The sequence below is a fragment of the Apodemus sylvaticus genome, chromosome 13 (assembly GCF_947179515.1).
Source record: "Apodemus sylvaticus chromosome 13, mApoSyl1.1, whole genome shotgun sequence".
In the NCBI taxonomy this organism is placed as follows: Eukaryota; Metazoa; Chordata; class Mammalia; order Rodentia; family Muridae; genus Apodemus; species Apodemus sylvaticus.
In genome coordinates, this window is record NC_067484.1 from 18,844,030 (window position 1) to 18,863,148 (window position 19,119).

Sequence of the window (19,119 nt, forward strand, 5' to 3'; positions counted from 1 at the left end):
ACTGTGAAGAAAAGGAGGCACTGGGATCTGAAAGCAGATCTACTTCTGAAGTTCTCATCAGCCTAGAAGCTAGGACATGGGAGAATTCATTGAACCATTTAAGGACCGTGATGCCAGGGACGAAGTGCTGATTAAAATAAGACAGCCTTTAGTTTAGGGAATGAGGACCAGAGATTTCTCTCATCATTTCTGCCATACACCACAAGACAGCTCATGTGATGCATAGGTGATTGATTGATTGATCAATTGATTTGGTTACTGTCTAACAGTGGCCAAAATGGGTCTGTGAACCTCACAGTTTGATCCTGGAGAACCTGAAGACATGTCTTCGCCCCCCCCCGCCCCCCCCCTCCTCCCACCCCAAGCCTCTCCTCAGCCAAGACAGAAATTTTAGTAAGCTGGTTAAGCCCTTTGTTCCTGTTGCTGTGCATGTAAAAGACACGCGTGTGGACATGCCCTTTGCAGTATTTATTTTTCTCAAAGTAAATAAAAATGTCAGATGCTAGTTGATGAATCTGCATGCCCACCTTTAGCATATGAACAGGCATTGTGTGAGGGAGGCTCTGCTTCTGCCAAGCTCCAAGCAACACGATCCCTTTCTAGATGCAGCAAGATTGTAGAGAACCCAGGTTGTCTTGTCTAAATTCAGTCGTGACTATAGAAAATAGTGTGGCAGTTTATTTGCTGTGGAAAGCCTTTTCCCTAAAGCATTACTACAACAATGAAAAAAGCCTGTATCGCAAGACTACTTTTATTGAGCACTTACTGTGTGCTGAATAAGTTACTTCCTCCACCCACACCCAGCCAGTGAGTTCTGCAGGGATGGGCTGGGATGTGAACTCAGAACGTCTGAGTCTAAATCCACATTTATAACTAGGGAACTGAGATGGGCTGGCTGGCAGAATGTATATAAAGCCTGGGATGCTGATGAAAAGTACATCTACCAATTAGTGTCCTCTTCTCTTCCCATAGCCCTGTTCACTGCCTACTTCGGAGCCTGTATGACCCACCTGATGGCGGTGGTAAGTCTTCTTTGTTTGTCCTCCACCCGACTTACCAGTACCCTGATGCCCACCCAGGCAGCGCCTGGTGACAGAGTCCATGACCGTGACCAGCACAGCTCCCCCACACGTTGGCTCTCAGTCACTTCCTGCCTCTAACATCACAGCAAACTCTGGTCCAAACAATAATCGCCAGGCTTGTTACAAATGTCAGATTGCTCAGTTTAAAGAAGATCTTTAACAATAGCTTTATCAATAACTCAATACCATGTTATGACATTCACCTTTGAACTCTGGTGTTGAGAAGTTGACTTTAGAATATAGTTATTACGGAAAAGCACACCCATGGAGAAGTTGAGGAACCAGAAAAGAGCAGACAAGGGTAATTGACTGAAGAAACAGGTATTGTTTCCAATCCAGCCATTATTTTTTATAGCTCCAGTCTTTGCACTCTCACCTATATATCAATAAGACTTTTCAAACCTAGGTCCTATTTGTATCATTTCTAGATGAATCTTTGCTCTCTCCTGCCATACCTTCTCCTTAGCCCAGGCTTGCTTTAAACTCACTGTGTAGCTGAGGCTTGACCTTAAAATGGACTATGGATAGCCTGCTACTAAGCCTGGCTCCTTCCTTTTAACCCTAGCCTCTGCCCTTTGATCTTCTCCTGCCCCTCCTCCAAGAAGCCAATTCCCTGACTGACCCTTTGCTTTCTAACCATGAATGTTGCTCTCCCTCTCCCATCTTCTACCCTGCAGGTAATGTGGGGCTCAACCATGTTCATGGTTGCCTGTGGGTCCCAGCAGTGTTTGACTCTCTCAGCAGTTCATAGAGATTTTATCTGAGAAGGTGTCTGTGGAGATACAGCATCTTTGTGGTGGGAAGTCAAGATTCTAGTGTAGGTCTGCACAGTGAGGAGCAGGGTCCATGATCATGATCACCAACTCTCCTCCATGTATGGATCTCATCCACTCCCACCTCTGACGTCACAGAAACTCTACTCCAAACTACACTCACCGGGCTTGTTATGAGAACTTTACAGAGTCCTTCACACCCCAACAAAGACAATACAGAGGCATCATCATCAGTCTGGGGACCAGAACTAGACTGATTCTACCCTAGTTAGCTAGGGAGATCCAGAAAGCTTCAAGTCCTGAGGCTTCGTCTCTTGATTTGAAGATAAAGTAGATCTTGTGTAAGGATTGTTTGTCTTTCAGACTCCCCCAGATGATTCCGATGTTCAGTCAGATTTCAGTACCCTATCACCATCACACTTATGAGATCCATACAAAAGGCTAAAGCTAATCAATGTTATATACTCAGAAATGTGTGAGTTGACATGGCGCCTACCCCAAAATGTAAAAGTCTATCGAGGAGAGAAAATAATAAAGAAATAAAAACAAGTCGAGCCCAAGACCACAGGGAAGTCAAGGTCAGGTGACTATGACTGACCAATCAAATGGTAGATGCCCTGAGATCTGATTCTGTGGGCCCAAGCAGAATCCAGAGCAGGGTCCCCCACCAATCATCCCCTGGGGTGAAAGTTCCGGCGGTCCACTGTTGTAGACTCTAAGATGGAATCTCAAAAGGAAAAAAAAACCAACTCTGTGGCCTGTCTCTTCTTCCCCAGGTTCACCTGCCAGCTTGTACCTGGTCCTTCTGTTTGGCCACACTACTCTTTCTCTTGCTGACCACGAAAAACCCCGGCATCTATAGGATGCCCCTCAGCAAGGTGACCTACTCTGAGGAGAACCGCATCTTCTACCTACAAAACAAGAAAAGGATGGTTGACAGCCCCCTGTAAGAGCAACACCAGCCAACGGCCATAGTCAGAAGTCAGTTCTAAGTGCAGCTCTAGTTGCCTTCCAGGTTCTCCACAATTGCTTTTCTTCACTGGGAACAACTTCCATACTCTCAACGACCCACTCTTTTGCTTGCTCCATGTTTTTCTTTGTTGACTGTATATCATCAATCACATGAGAGCCGTGTCCAGGCGATGTTCTCTGGAATGGAATTTAAACCCCCCACTGTGCACCGGGGGGTCAGTGGGAGTATCACTAAGACTGTAATGTATTTATAATGTAAAAATGCTCCAACAGAAAGAAGAAATGGAAGCAGCAACAATTATTGTTATTTAAAGCTATCTTTGATGTCAGTATTAAAAAAAAAAATCAAGCTCTGTAAACTATGTAAGCTTTGCAGAATTCACAGGCACAGAAACAGAGCAGCCCAGGGTTCTCAGATAGGCGGCCATTTGCTTTCAGAATCAGTGCAAGTTACTCATAGCAACCACATCCAACATTGCAGTGGGGCAGGTTGACCAGAGCGCTGGTGCCCAGCTCTCCCGCAGAGTGGCGATGTTCTCTTAATGAGAATGGCTAGAATTTTTTTCCAAGGTAAGCTGTGGGAAGGACTTTGTTGGTCAAAATAGTTTTGTATTGCCACTCTTGGATTTTGCAAAATCTGGTAGAGTTTATTTATTCTTTATTAAAATAATATTTTCCCACTGATATATGTGTGCAGCTTGTCAGGTCTTAGACATTAAATAAAATGTATAAATATTTAGCATACTTGCTTTTACTTTATATACTTGCTTCACTATAAATATAAATATAGTGTTTTGAGGGAGTGTTTGACATAGGGACTTACTATGTAGCCAAGGCTAGCCTAGAGCTCAGCATCCCATTTCCATTTCATTCCATAGCACTGGAGCTATCTATGCGTTGGGTTTTTAAATGCTTCAAATATAAGGCAACTTCATCAACCTCGAGAGCCTTTTGAAGGCACAGTTTAATGAATTTGAGGATATCATCCAAACACCAGCAGAAAGCTGCACTCACGTGCTATTTTCAAGAATTCTTTAATTTCTTTCTTCTTTTTTTTATTTGTTTCTTTAATTTCTTTTTTTTTTTTTGAGACATTATTTTCTGCACACTAATGTTCTGGCTAGCAAACTAATGGTATTGGAACCACCTCATCGACATACTGATAGAGAATTCTCCAGGTTTCTTTTATAAATTTTTAATTTAAAAGTTGTGGTTTCTGTAAAACAACAACAACAACAAAACCCCACTTCTCTGAGCAATCTTGCTGAAGAGGACAGTCCAAAGCTCCCCTCGCCGCCTGCTACCTGCCCACTGAAATTAATTATTGGTGGGCTGGAAAAGTGAGCATTTCAAATCCTAAAGATTTTCTTTTTCCTGTTCAGTATGTTGCCCGTGCCTGAATCCTAGCACTAGCGAGACCGAGGCAGGAGGAGCACAAGTTGAAAAGCAGCCAGGACTACACTGAACGGGCCTCTCTCCAAAACCCAACTGAACACAAACATAATCAAGTTCCCTCTCTTTCAATATTCAGTGTTAACCAGGCAATGGTGGTGGGAGGCGGGCAGATCTCTGAATTTAAGGCCAGCATGGTCTACAGAGGGAGTTCCAGGATAGCCAAGGCCACACAGAGAAACCAAAAGCAGAAAATAGTGCTGAGAAGACAATCCACAGCTTGCAGGACAGCTGAAGTCAGACTTTAGTGTAGATGCCTTCGGGAGACAGTCACCCTTCCTCTTCTCAGGAAACAAGACAAGATCTGTGACGATTTTAAATCTTGTGACCAAAAGCCCTTTGAAGCTATTGATTAGCAACTGTCGCGGACTCCTGAGTTGTTCTATGAAAACTCTGGATTTCCAGTGTTTGAGCTGAAATTTTCCTCTTTGGCTTTTGTGAAATAATCGTTGGTGACAGCAAGAAGTAATGCATATGTTAAGACCCCCTTGAGAGTGACGAGGCTGGACCCCAGCAGAGTGGACCAAAGTATCTACAACACAACTGAGCCTGTCCAAGCAACAAAACTCTAACACACCATCTCAGATCTGCGAATGGGAACAAGCTGGAGCCTTCTACATTGTTTTATTTATGTAATATTAGTGTCTTTAAGGTATTTTGTTACTAAGTATTATATCATAAAGTTAAGCAAAACTCTTAGGGGTCATTTGTACTTTTCCCCCTATTGTCTGCATAACAGATTCCTGTGTAAACATGAATACATTATATTAACAGCTCAGTTCAGCCTCGTGTATTTTCATTCTTATTAATGTGAGCATATAGACATGAACATTCACATATGTAAGTTTGTGTCACTTATCTTTCCGAGTTAGAAGTATAAGTGGCTTGACAACAAGAAGAAAATATTCTAAAGAGAGAGACATTGGTAGCCTCCTTTGGGCTCCAAAGGACTGAGATTTCCCTTTCCCTACAGGACACTGGGGACTGGCAAGCCTAGTGCCAGAGAGGGGGAAGAGCTTGCTCCCCAGAAGACATTTCAGTTCTCACGCTTACTGGCCCGTCTTGTAGGACAGACTGATGTCCCGTGATGGGAAGAACCATATCTGGTCCAGGATTGCTTTTGTGTACTTCTTTCCCCTATTTAGGTCAGTACCCCGAAGACGGGTTCTTTCTCCCTCTTCCCTGTGGCCCACCTTAACTAGATCTCCCTGTTCGCCTTCCACTCTTCTTTGTCTCCTTGGATAGGAGACATGCTTAGCTGACTGAGTGTAGGCCTCGATCCTAAAATCTCAAATTACAGAATCAGATGAGTAAGTGACCAAACTCTGTCAGTTACAGATGGCCAGGTCTGTTCATCGTCTCAACTATTCTTTGCTCTCCTAACTCTAGGATGAGAGTGATTTGCTGGGGCAGCGACACATGTTTGGGGCGTGCTCCTAACTAACTCTATGAGGTCAGTGTCCTAAGAGCCATTGGTCCAGGGTACCCCCATCAGTGGGAACCCTAGGGTCAGTGCCCTGAGAAAGCCACTTCTCACAGTGTATCTCATGGGGAAATGCTCTGGTCAGGCATGCCTCTGTTTGTAGAAGTGCCCCTCTCTCCACCTTCCTTTGCTATGGTTATCACATCTAAAACACAATGACACTGGAAATGCACCTCAACAAGTTTCAGTGATGACAGAATCCCACACAAAAGGTTAAAGGAGCCACCATGGGAGGCCCCCATCAAAATGCCCTCTGTTGCAATAAGACCTTTATCTACTTGTATCAAAACATTTTTCTGATGTGACATTGCCGTGCATCTGAGAGAAAGAGATGAGACATTTTGAAGCCCCAGATACTATAAACCTTTGTAAGCTACAGGTATCAACTCGCTTGCCCCCGCTTCTATGGCTTAAGTGTCTTCTCCAAACTATGTTAGGAGGTTAATCCCCAACACAACAGGGCTGGGAGCTGAAGCCTTTAAGAGATTAGTAGTGAGGATTCTATCTTTACAAATGAATCAATGGCCTGGAGTGGGTGAGTTTCCACATGAGTAGGTTCTTAAGAAAAGAATGAGATTCATATCCCCTCTTCCCAAAATGCTTTAATGTATATGTATTTAGAATATCTTTTGCCCACTCATGCTACAGAAGTGTGTGGTATTGTCAGCTTTCAATGCAATGGGTGGGCTCTATCATACTGAGAAAATGCAAGACAGAAAACTATTTGACAGACAGACCACATGCCTCTTAGATAACATAAAGTGCCACCATATATCACATGATACCTATATGGCCAATCTGGACACCCCATATGTCCCGTCAGACATGGTGGTTGATTTCAGAGCTAATAGAGGAATCTGAGAAAGAGACCTACAGCAAACCTATTTACAAAAGGATTGATCATGGAATGCTTACTGGAATATTCCTAGATTATGTTGGGATGCCACAGACCCATAAAAAGATTACGTACTCCCTTGTTAACAAATTGTAAGCAAAGGATGAGATATAAATGACCAGATAAGGAAATCATGAGGCTAATTCATGTTCTAAATAGTTACCTTTAAGAAATAGCATTCATTTATTTATGTGTGCGGGAGAGAAGGGAGAGAGGAGAGAGAGAGATCCAACTTGTGGGGACTCTGTTTTCTCCTTCCATCAATTAGACCCCTCTCAGATCTTCAGGATTGTTAGCAAGAGTGTTCACCCACCGAGCCATCTCACAGGCCCTCCATCTTGACCTAATGGTCAAAGCATCTGAATCATTCCACACCAGGAAACCTTTAGAAATGGTTGTGTTTCATTTCATTTCCAGCTCAACGAAGCACTAAAAACAAGTGGCCAACATTTTCTGGTTCGTGGTCTCAGATAAACAATGAGAAATCCCAGTTCCTGTTTGGGTTGGGTCCCCTGGATCGCAGCCCAACAATGCTTTGAATTACATTGCTGTGGCATGCGAGGACCTGAAGGGAAGAAATGAGGCACAGAGGAAAGCTGGTACAGTTCCAGGAACCTGGCTAAAATTAATTATCTCAGAGGAAATAATGGCATCTGGGTGATGAGTCAGTGTCCCAAAGGCCACATGCATCTTGAAGGAATACGCATCGGGCGCAGGCCTGGCTAGCCCAACAAAGGGACCTTTGTCCTTCTGAGACCCCTTCCTCAGGATGGCCTGTCAGTGACAGTTTGCTCCACCTGATGGGTTACAGTAGCAGAGAATCATGTGAATAACCTGGAAGAGAACTTAGTCTCAGTTGAAATTGACTTCAAATGCAAAGAACGTATTGGATTTCAAACACTCAATGGAAATAAAGGGGTTAAAATATGACACAAGTTTTGAATTGATTAAATGTTAAAGTAACAACACTCTGGGCTCACTGAAATGAAATAATTTAAATTTACTTTGTTTGGTCTTTTTTTTTTTTTTGGACTGGTAGCCTATTTTTATTAAAATGGGATTATGTTACTTCCATCCATTTCTTTTCCTTCCTCCAGGTTCCCTCATGTCCCCTTCCCTCCCAAATTTCTGGTCTTCCCATCCCTAGTTGTTTTTATACATGATATATGTATATAAATATATGGCTATAACTTCCTGAGGCCATTCATATAGCATGTATGTGATTTCAGGGCCAACCACAGATATCCAATTAGGGGCTTTTTCGTGAGGGAAGACTACTTCTCCCAATCTTAGCTTATCTTAGCTTCCTGTGGCTCTTTATCTAGGGGTAAAGTCCCATGAGATCTCCCCCTTTCACATGTCTATTGGTGGTGTCCCCAGAAAGATCTTCTTTAGGCGGCCATATTGTTGAGGTAAAGCTTCCCTGTCATTTCTAGGAGACACAACCCCTCAGCAGATGTCCTGGTCTCCTGGCTCTTACAGTCTTTCCACACCCTCTCCCTTGATGTTCCCTGAGCTCTAGGTGCAGGAGCTGTGTTGTAGACATATCTGATAGAGCTGAATACCACACAAGTTGTTCTCTTCATTTTGAGCAATTGCGGTTTTCTCTAAGAGTCGCTGACTGTTTCAGAAAGAAGCTTCTTTGATGGGGGTTGGGAGCTACACTTTGAATCTGTGGGTACAAAGATGAATGTTTGGAATGCCGTTACGAGTCAGGCTACATTCGTAAAGTGGTAGTAGTAGTAGGTTCTGCTCTAAGATGCACGACATCACCAGGCCTGTGAGGTTAGTTAGGTTTTCAGGGCTGGGCATGATTTCCCTCCTGCTGAGAGGACCTTGAATCCAGTCAGACAACAGTTGGCTGCTGCCAGGATTTGAGTGGCAACCACGACTCCACCTTTAGGGATATCTCGTCATGCTCCTTGTTGTGGTGGTTCACAGCTGGGTAGGACTATTTGTTGACTCCATCTCCTTGTAGCTGGCATAGCATCGTCTGGTTCTATGAAATAGTGCTCATGGAGGAAGCTTTGACATCCAGCTTGGGTCTGCTGGGTCTACATCTGAAGCAATAGGGACTTGCCTTCAACCTCTGGGAAGTAGCCAAAGGCAACAGCAATGATTTTAGGAACCTCTTGAACTCCCCTCCCCACCAACAACTGGAAAGGAGGTTTCTCATGACTGATACTTGGGGTTTTATCAGATATTCTATGACCCCCATGGGGGGAAGCATTGTCAGCTCAAGTGGCTTCACTTCATTTAAACTATGTACAAGGCAGGAGAAATGGCTTAGCTCTTAAAAACTAGGATCACAACCACAAAATAAGACCCTCTATATGTATATGTATACACAAACATTTGTATATAATATGGAATAAGTAGAAAATAATACGATTCCTACAACTTTTGCAAACATCCTCCATGTTATTTTGCCTCGTTACTTTCTCTACAGTTTTTTTAAAATTATTTTTATTTTATGTACATTCGTGTTTCCCCTGCATGTGTGTGGGAGTCAGATCCCCAGGAACAGAAGTCATAGACAGTTGAGAGCTGCTATGTGGGTGCTGGGAATCGATCCTGGGACCTCTGGAAGAGCAGCCAGTGCTCTTGACCACTGAGCCGTCACTTCAACCCCACTTCTCTCCTTTTGTACTGACTGCCCTCCCTAGCTTAGTCAATGTCCCTTTGCTATGTAGAGACATTCAACCTTGGCAACTGTTATATACAAAAGCATTTAATTGGGGCTGGCTTACAGTGTCAGGTGTTCAGTCCATTATCATCATGGCAGGAAACATGGTGCACACAGGCAGACATGGTGCTGGAGAAATAGCTAAGGGTTCTCCATCTGGATATATAGACAACAGGAAGAGAGAGACACCAGGCCTGGCTTTGGTTTTTGAAACTCCTAAGCCCACCCCAATGATACACTTCTTCCAACAAGGCCACACCTACTCCAACAAGGTTGCACCCAAAGGTCCCCACATCTTCCTACAGACAAACTGTGCATCCATGTATGTTGCTGCTCTATTTACAATATACAGAAAATAGAAGAAGCCTAGATGTCCAGTGGTTGATAGATGTGCAACAAAATGTGGTAGCTTTAATAAGGGGGTGTACTGGCTAGTTTTGTGTGTCAACTTGACACAGGCTGGAGTTATCACAGAGAAAGGAGCTTCAGTTGGGGAAGTGCCTCCATGAGATCCAGCTGTGGGGCATTTTCTCAATTAGTGATCAAGTGGGGAGGGCCCCTTGTGGGTGGTTCCACCTTTGGGCTGGTGCTCTTGGGTTTTATAAGAGAGCAGGCTGAGCAAGCCAGGAGAAGCAAGCCAATAAGAAAGATCCCTCCATGGCCTCTGCATCAGCTCCTGCTTCCTGACCTGCTTGAGTGCCAGTCCTGACTTCCTTTTGTGATGAACTGCTACATGGAAGTGTAAGCTCAATAAACCCTTTCCTCCCCAACTTGCTTCTTGGTCATGATGTTTGTGCAGGAATAGAAACCCTAAGACAGGGGGTGATTAATTTAAAGATATGAGACCCTTGGGATCATTGGTAAGACTTGAATTTGTTAATCCCTTGTGTGTGACCCCACATGAACCTCATCACCAATAAAGAAAGTTTTCCCAGTCTACAGGTGCAAAAACTAAATTGACGCTAAATGACTTGGGAACATGTAGAAATGTTTGAAAGAGGGGACTGGAAGCCCTTCCTTTCTTCCTTCCTTTCTTCCTTCCTTTCTTCCTTCCTTTCTTCCTTCTTTCCATCCTTCTTCCTCTTTCCTTCCTTTCTTTGTTCCTCCCTCCTTCCCTTCCTTCCTTTTGACATTCCTATTTCCTTCCATGGATCTATATTTACTCCATTCTATCATGCAGGAGATTTAAGGCAGGAAAGTGTGGAGATAAAGAAGAAAGAAGCCTGGGAATGCAGATTCTTTTTTTTTTTTCTTTTTTGATTTTTTTCAAGACAGGGTTTCTCTGTGCAGCCCTGGCTGTCTTGGAACTCACTCTGTAGACCAGGCTGGCCTCGAACTCAGAAATCTTCCTGCCTCTGCCTTCCAAGTGCTAAGATTAAAGGCGTGTGCCACCACCGCCCAGAGGTTTGGTTTTTTTTTTTTTTTTTTTTTTTTTTTAGATATATTCTTTATTTACATTTCAAACGATTTCCCCTTTCCTACCTCCCCCAAAAGTCCCATAAGCCATCTCCCCTCCCCCATTCCCCAATCAACCCCCTCCCTCTTTCCTGTCCTGATATTTCCCTACACTGCTGCATCAAGCCTTTCCAGGATGAGGGGCCTCTCCTCCTTTTGATGTCCAACAAGGCCATCTTCTGTTGCCTATGTGTCTGGAGCAATGGGGAACACCATGTGCACTATCTAGTTGATATTTTTGTCCCTAGGAACTCTGGGCATACTGGGTAGCTCATATCTTTGTTCCTTCTATGGCGCTGCAAACCCCTTCAGCTCCTTGGGTCCTTTCTCTAGCTTCCCCATTGTGAACCCTGTGCTCAGTTCAGTGGCTGGCTGAGATTGTCCCCCTCTGTATTTGTCATGCACTAGCAGAGCCTCCCAGGTGACAGCTATATCTGGCTCCAGTCAGCAAGTACTTGTGGGCATTGATAATAGTGTCTGGGTTTTGTAACTGTATATGGGATGGATCACTCATGCTCCACTATGTTCATAGCAGCCCTATTTATAATAGCCAGAAGCTGGAAAGAACCCGGATGTCCCTCAATGGAGAAATGGATACTGAAAATGTGGTATATTCACACAATGGAATACTACTCAGCAATTAAAACAATGAATTCATAAAATTCTTAGGCAAGTGGATGGAACTGGAAAATATCATCCTAAGTGCAGTAACCCAATCACAAAAGAACACACATGGTATGAACTCACTGATAAGTGGATATTAGCCTAGAAGCTTGGAATACCCAAGACACAATCCACATATCAAATGATGTCCAAGAAGAAGGAAGAACAAAGTATGGATACTCTGATCCTTCTTAGAAGGGGGAACAAAAACAAAACAAAACAAAACAAAAAACAAAAAAAAAACAGAAAAAATAAAAAATAAAAAAAAACAAACAACCCCCCCCCAAAAAAGAAGGGGGGAACAAAACACCCACAGAAGGAGATACAGCAACAAAGTGTGGAGCAGAGACTGAAGGAAAGACCATCCAGGGAAGGCAGATTCTTATCTCCCAGGGCTCCGTTAGCTACAATAACTCTGGGATGGTTTCTGTACTTCATCCCTTTCATCCAAATCCCATGCACTCTCAAGGCAGGAGCTATGGGGTTTTTAAAACAACACAGTCTAAGGTTGATCTTGCATCTGCAAACACTATCTCCTCATCACTCTTAGTGACCTCTCAGCTCCAAAGTATTGAGTCCCCTCATTTCCTAGCTTATACCATCCAAAAGTACCACACACACACACACACACACACACACACACATGGCTGTTGTCCTCGCTCCAGTCTATATCCACTCAAGTCCCACACAGCACCATACCTTGTACCAGGGTCAGAAGTCCCACTGTGGCGATGCAATCTGGAGCCTGAGAGAATGGAATCTGAAGGGTATCGTATGGGACTTGCCCTTTTATCCAATGGTAAGTAGTCAAAGGTCTTTTATATTAAAAACAAGCATGGAGACATCACCAAACAAAGCATGTGTGTGTGTGTGTGTGTGTGTGTGTGTGTGTGTCTGTGTGTGTCTGTGTGTGTGTGTGTGTCTGTCTGTCTGTGGCCAAAAGCCTGGGATTTCTATCCAGCTACGATTTAGGATGTTTCAGCAGCAAAGTATAAACAGAATCCAGACCACAGGATAAAGGGCTCAGGATGGAATTTCAGAACTTCTTCTCTTTTACCCCACTTGCCCTCTGGGCTCAGCTCATCACCATGCCCTCAGAAACCACTCGCTGCCCTAGCGCACCGTTCATCCTCCTCGTCTCTTTGCTTTCCCTACAGCCTGGAATGTCCTTCTGTTCAGTTAAAAACGTACTTGCCTAGTGTATTAGTGTAGATTCTCTAAAAGAACAGACCTGGGAGAATGAAGTATATTCGAGTGGGGATTGTAAAGGAAGATAAATTTATTAAATGGGCTTACAGGTTGGCAGCCCAACAACGTCTGTATCATGATGAAAATGCCAAGAATCCAGTAATGATCCAGTCAACAGGGCTGGATGTTTCAGTCATCCCCAAATAGCCCTAGAGCTCTAGAGGATTCTGGGAGAACTGCTAATCTTCAGTCTACATTAGAATCCTGAAGAAGTTCTAATATCTGTGAAGGATTACCTCCGTAGCAAGTAGATGAATTTGCCAGTGAGAGTGAGGGAAAGGACAAAAAGCAAAACCTTCCTCATTCCATGGTCTTTTATGTGGGAAGACACCTTTTATATTATCGGGACATGTGGTACTGGTTTAGGTTGGGTCTTCCTCAAATAACCCGATCAAAAATATTCCTCACAGGAATGCCCAGCATCTTACATCTTTATTGGTTTTAGATGTAATCAAGTTGTCAGCCAAACTGGCTATCACACCTACCATGAAGTCTACTAGGACCATGCCGTCTTTCTTGCACTAGCCCCTGTGCCAGCCACTGTGCAGTTATACTAGCCATCTGCAGTACTGGGTTGGTCTCCTAAGCTGCTCAACATCGGGGACTGCATCTGTTACATCTTTGCACCCTCATGCAAGAGTAGATATTATTTCTAGAAAATCAAAACCATTATAGATTTAGTGAGGACTTACATGTATGATATATACCCAATTAAAAAAAAACCTCAAGGGGGGGCTGGAGAAATGGCTCAGAGGTTAAGAGTACTGACTGTTCTTCCAGAGGTCCTGTGTTTAATTCCCAGCAACCACATGGTGGCTCACAACCATCTGTAATGGGATCTGATACACACTCTTCTGGTGTGTGTCTGAAGACAGCAACAGTATACTCATATAAAAATGAAAACCCTCAAGCAAGTTTTTCTATTCTACAGGTGTGAAAGCTAACACAGGCTAAAGGACCACCACAAGGCCACAGAGGTAGAAAAAGACAGAGCCACTCATACTCTAGGGCCCGTGCTTTCAACAAACATAGTCGGTTTCTTTTCTCCCTCCTCTGAAAAGAGGGTGGGGATCATGAATTCACTCTCATAGATCCATCAGAACTAGGCAGATGACCCCCAATTCCACCTAACTCTCAAAGTCAGTAATATAATAAAATATTTGTTGATTCAACTTACCACGTGTTTGTGTGGTTGCTAGGCGACAGCAGAAAGCCAGATACCCATGCTCACCCGAGCAGCTGCCACACTCCTCCTTGACACCCTCACCAACACCAATGCTCTTTAAGGTCCTCTGCCACCATCAAGTAAGTGTCTTCCTGCAGGTCCTCTCCCATTCCCTCCCTCAACATGCCCAGACCTTAGACTCCTCCTCCCCCTTTCTCTCTCCTGTTACTCTTGCCTTGTGGCCAGTAAGATCTGAATCTTTCCAAAGGCACATTTTAAAATTCCTCTAAATAACCTCTAAAATGAGGGAAGAATTTAATACAGCATTTGAGAGAGTGCCATACTCATCCCAACCCTTTCATCTTCAGTTCACATCTTCACATATAGGCCAAAAGATGACCACCAATTTTATACCAGACATGGGACAGCCACTCACACTTCCATCCCCCAGAAGACGGTCTTCATTAATACTTTATCCTTCTGAATACTTCATACTTCTGAATCCAATAATAACTTGATACGATATTTGAAGTTATATTTTTGAAATGATTATACATTTCATTACCTTTCAGGGGCAAAAAAAAATTTACTGTAATAAATAAAATTACTAATGTATTCGGGGCTAGAGAGATGTCTCTGTGGCTAAAAGCTGTTGCAGATGACCCTGATTCCGTTCATAGCAACCACTTGGAGTCTCACAACTATACATAACTCCAATTTCAAGAAAGCCAATGCACTCAGGAGCCAGGTATCCTATTCAGGCAAACACTCATACACATACAATTTTGAAAATAAGTATTCTTTGAAAGCATCTCCTTTCCACTAAGATCCTGTGTTAAACCAGCACTTCCCCACCTGCCATGCAGTGCTGTTATCCTTCAGGGATATTAAGTTCATCTCCTAAGCTCCTTGATAATAGTTATGGTAACTGCTACCATTGAACAAGCCATTGTTCATAATGCCTCACAGACATCAGCCCTTCTGGGCATGCTCTTTTTTATGATGGTCTCAGCACACCCCATACTTCCCTCCCAGTCCTGCTCTTATTACTAACAAAGAATTAGCCATAAAAACTAAGAATTCTTTGGCCCCCAGCCTAGCTGGGTTGACTAAGCTGTTAACCATGAACCAACAGTTTCCTTAATAAAAAAGACCACCCCAAGAACACAAATGCCACTATTATGAGGCTGTTTATGAAATCCCAAATAGCTTCCTGTTTCCTGGGGCGTGTCTGCCCAGATTATGTGCCATTTCCCAGGGGTTCTGAAGGAAACAGAAAAGCTGGAGTCCTTGGGTTTCTTACTCTGTCTTTGTTCTAGGTCTCAGGTGGGGCCCAACAGGGAAGCAAGGTCACATATCCTGTGGCCTTACCGAGACCACTTGTCACCCAACACACAAAAATAGGACAATGCTGGAGATGAGGCGCCACATACTGACATGCATTTCCTATGCATATGAGCCTTTCCCCCTCCCACCTTGATTATATCTTTCTTCACCTCACTTCCTTCTTGCTTCCAACCTAGACAGCTCTGTCTCTCCTGAATGCCAAGCTAATGGCTACCCAGCCCTCCCTATTACCAACCACACCACCTTTCTGAAGTCAACACCGACAACTTAAATGACTTTACTTCAGACCTTCACAGGCCAGCATGCATTGCGTTGTATCATTTCTAGATAGACCTCCAAAGAGGTAGGGTGGAATGGCTTGTGCACTAAGCCTGTGTTGCTTCTCTTCCCTTCCCGACATTATCTTTAGGTTCCTGGAGGGAAGAATGTGTCTGTTGTCCATGTGTAGATGTCGTCCCACAAAGCTTATTCAAGATCAACATAGATGGAAAATGTGTGATTATCATTTGTTGAGCTAAGGGAAAGGAAACCACATCGTTCAGCCATCTCTTAATTGTCATATTAGTTGCTATTTGTCTTATTTAGGTTATTATTGATGTGATGACCAAGAAGCAAGTTCTTATAATAGTTCACGCATGGTTCCATTTAACAGTTCATTATCAACAGCAGTAAGGGTGGGAACTCAGGCAGGGCAGGAACCTGGATGCAGGAGCTGATGCACAGAACATGAAGGAGGGATGTTTACTGGTTTGTTCCTCACATCTTAGCCTGTTTTCTTACAGAGCCCAGGACCACTAGCATAGAGATGGCACCACTCACATTGGGCCGGACCCTCCCCTATCACTAATTAAGAAAATATTCTACAAGCTTGTCTATAGCCCCATCTTATGAAGGCATTATCTCAATAGATGCTCCCTACTCTCTGATGATTCTAGTTTGTGTCAAGCTGATGTAAAAGTATCCATTCCACTATTATGAAACCTGCCTTAGAGAGACACAGTGATATCCCATAAGCCAAAAATCTCAGAGAACTCAGTAAGCCTAAGAAGTCATTCTTCAGCAGGATATTGTATTTGAGCTGGGCAAGTCTGTGCTTCCCTGAGGCCCTACAGGAAGAGAGAGCTGTTGGGCTGAGACCAAGGAGAAGGCTTGGTGTGGAGCACTACACTGGGCTGGAGGAAGCCATGGGAAGAGGGGAGGTAAGATAAAGCACTTAGACACTGGAAGTGAAAGGCCAGGTAGCCACGGTCTGCCCAAATCTAACTCTTACACATGTAGACAGTGTATTGTTTATGTTTATGAATTTATCAAAGAATATTTTATTATTGTTTTAAAAATTCACTCTTACATGGGGCTGAAGAGACAGCTTAGAGTAGTGTTTTCAACCTTCCCAATGCTGAGAGCCTTTAATACAGCTCCTCATGTTGCGGTGACTCCCAACCATAAAATTATTTTTTATTGCTACTTTATAACTGTAATTCTGCTACTGTTATGAATCATAATGTAAATATCATGTATTCAGGATATCTGACGTGCAACTCCTGTGAAAACGTCATTCAACCCCCTAAGGGGTTGTGACCCACAGGTTCAGAACCACTGGTTTAGAAGGTGAGAACTCTTGACTGCTCTTCCAGAGGACTGAATTCAGTTCTCAGCATCCATGTAATGGTTCACAACTATCTGTAAGTCCAGTACCAGAGGATCTGACATTCTCTTCTGGCCTCCATGGACACTATGCACTGGTGCACAAATATGCATGAGGCAAACACCCAAACACGTAAAATATTAATAAACATTTAAATAAAACTTTACTCTTATAGATGAATTCTTATGGGTTAAACTGTTGCCTTCTTTAAGAATATGTATGATTTAAGAATCAATAAGAAAGAGGAACACTCTTTCCCCTCCACTGCTGGTGGGGTTGCAAATTGGTACAACCACTCTGGAAATCAATCTGGTGGTTCCTCAGAAAACTGGGCACGTCACTTCCAGAGGATCCTGCTATACCACTCCTGGGCATATACCCAGAGGATTCCCCAGCAGGTAATAAGGATACATGCTTCACTATGTTCATAGCAGCCCTATTTATAATAGCCAGAAGCTGGAAAGAACCCAGATGTCCCTCAATGGAGGAATGGATACAAAAAATGTGGTATATATATATATATATGTATATGTATATATACATACATATACATATATATATATATATATATATATAATGGAGTACTATTCAGCCATTAGAAACAATGAATTCATGAAATTCTTAGACAAATGGATGGAGCTGGAGAACATCATACTAAATGAGGTAACCCAGTCTCAAAAGATTAATAATGGTATGCACTCACTAATACGTGGATATTAGCCTAGAAAATTGGAATACCCAAAACATAATCCACACATCAAATGATGTACAAGAAGAACAGAGGAGTGACCTGGTTCTGGAAAGACTCAGTGTAGCAGTATAGGGCAAAACCAGAACAGGGAAGTGGGAAGGGGTGGATGGGAGAACAGGGGGAGGGAAGAGGGCTTATGGGACTTTCAGTGAGTGGGGGACCAGAAAAGGGGAAATCATTTGAAATGTAAATAAAAATATATGGAATTAAAAAAAAGAATCGATGAGAAATGAGATTTCCAATGTAAATTTGTATAGTCTCTTTACCTTGTAGATGACAAAAACCAGACCAAGATTTGGGGTTGCTGGGGGGTGGAGGCAGGGGTTGTCTAGGAAATGACAGCTCAGCAAGAAAGGGCATGGCGGCTCTGGTTATTCTGATTAGTTATGTGGTTTGGTTAGTGCATACCACTCCTCCTCTGAGAGTAGACTAGGGAGCAGTGGTCCTCAAAGGGATCCTCAGACCAGCACCATGGACACCATCTGAGAATGCATTAGGAATGCAAACTGCAGAGCTAACCCTAGACTTACCAAATCAGAAACCCAGAGAGGAGCCTGCAGTCTGTCTTCTTGTTGTGTGTTGTTTGTTTGTTTTTGAGATTGTATTTTAATTTTCACACTTTACCCTTCCCTTTCCTGCCTCCAAACCCTCCCATACACCACTCTCCACTCTCCTTCAAATCCATGACCTCCTTGTCACCAACCGTTATTGCATGCCTATATGTATTTGTATATACATGTATATTCCCAAAGATAACCTGTTTCATCCACATCATGTTCCTTGTATGTGGGTTTCCAGGGCTAATGGTTTGGCGCGGGACAACCAATTGGTTGCTCTTCACTGGGGAGGGCCAGCTCTCCCTCACAGCTTTGTTCAGTTGCCTGTGGGTCTTTGTCTAGGGTTGAGGCCTCATGGACTTCTCTCCATGCACTTTGGTGGCTTCATTGGCTTCTTCCTTGCCCACCTCAGATTTGGGCAGTCACACTGGTGAGGCTTCACAGGTCTGACTTCTAATGTTAGGAGAAGACACCACATCACAGAGAAGTCCCCGGTCCTCTGGCCCTTACAATCTTTCCATCTTGTCTTCTGCAATGCTCCCCGAGCCTAAGGAATAGGAGTGTTTTATAGATGTATTCACTAGGGCTGGGCTGCACAACTCTGCATTTTGATTCGTTTTGGTTTCCTATAATGGTCTTCATTTGTTACAGAAAGAAGTTTCCTTAATGAGGGGTGAAGACTACACTTACCTGTGGATAAAGCAATAAATGTTTATTGATTGTTGCTAGGGATTATCCTGGTTTAGTAAATTAGTGGTTGTAGATTTTCCTTCAATACTCAACATTTCACCAGCATTGAGTAGTCAACTAGGTTTCCAGTACCAGACAACTGTTGAGTGGGTCTTAAGTCCAATTACAAAGCCATTGATTACTACCAAGATGGGTGCCACTACTGCATACCGTAGGATTACTGTATTACGGTGGTCATTGATGTGGTCCACAGGC

General features: G+C 43.3%; 1 protein-coding gene across 5 annotated transcripts in view; it reads left to right on the forward strand.

The window, feature by feature from the left end:
- The window catches only part of Slc14a1 (solute carrier family 14 member 1 (Kidd blood group)), a 40,361-nt gene extending 35,304 nt beyond the window's left edge, over positions 1 to 5,057 (forward strand). For all 5 annotated transcript variants that reach the window (XM_052201420.1, XM_052201417.1, XM_052201418.1 and 2 more), the window contains 2 exons: positions 973 to 1,022; positions 2,632 to 5,057. In XM_052201420.1, the coding sequence (XP_052057380.1) occupies positions 973 to 1,022; positions 2,632 to 2,805 (224 nt within the window). In that variant the 3' untranslated portion in view covers positions 2,806 to 5,057. The remainder of the gene's footprint in view (positions 1 to 972; positions 1,023 to 2,631) is intronic.
- The last annotated feature ends 14,062 nt before the right edge of the window (positions 5,058 to 19,119 follow it).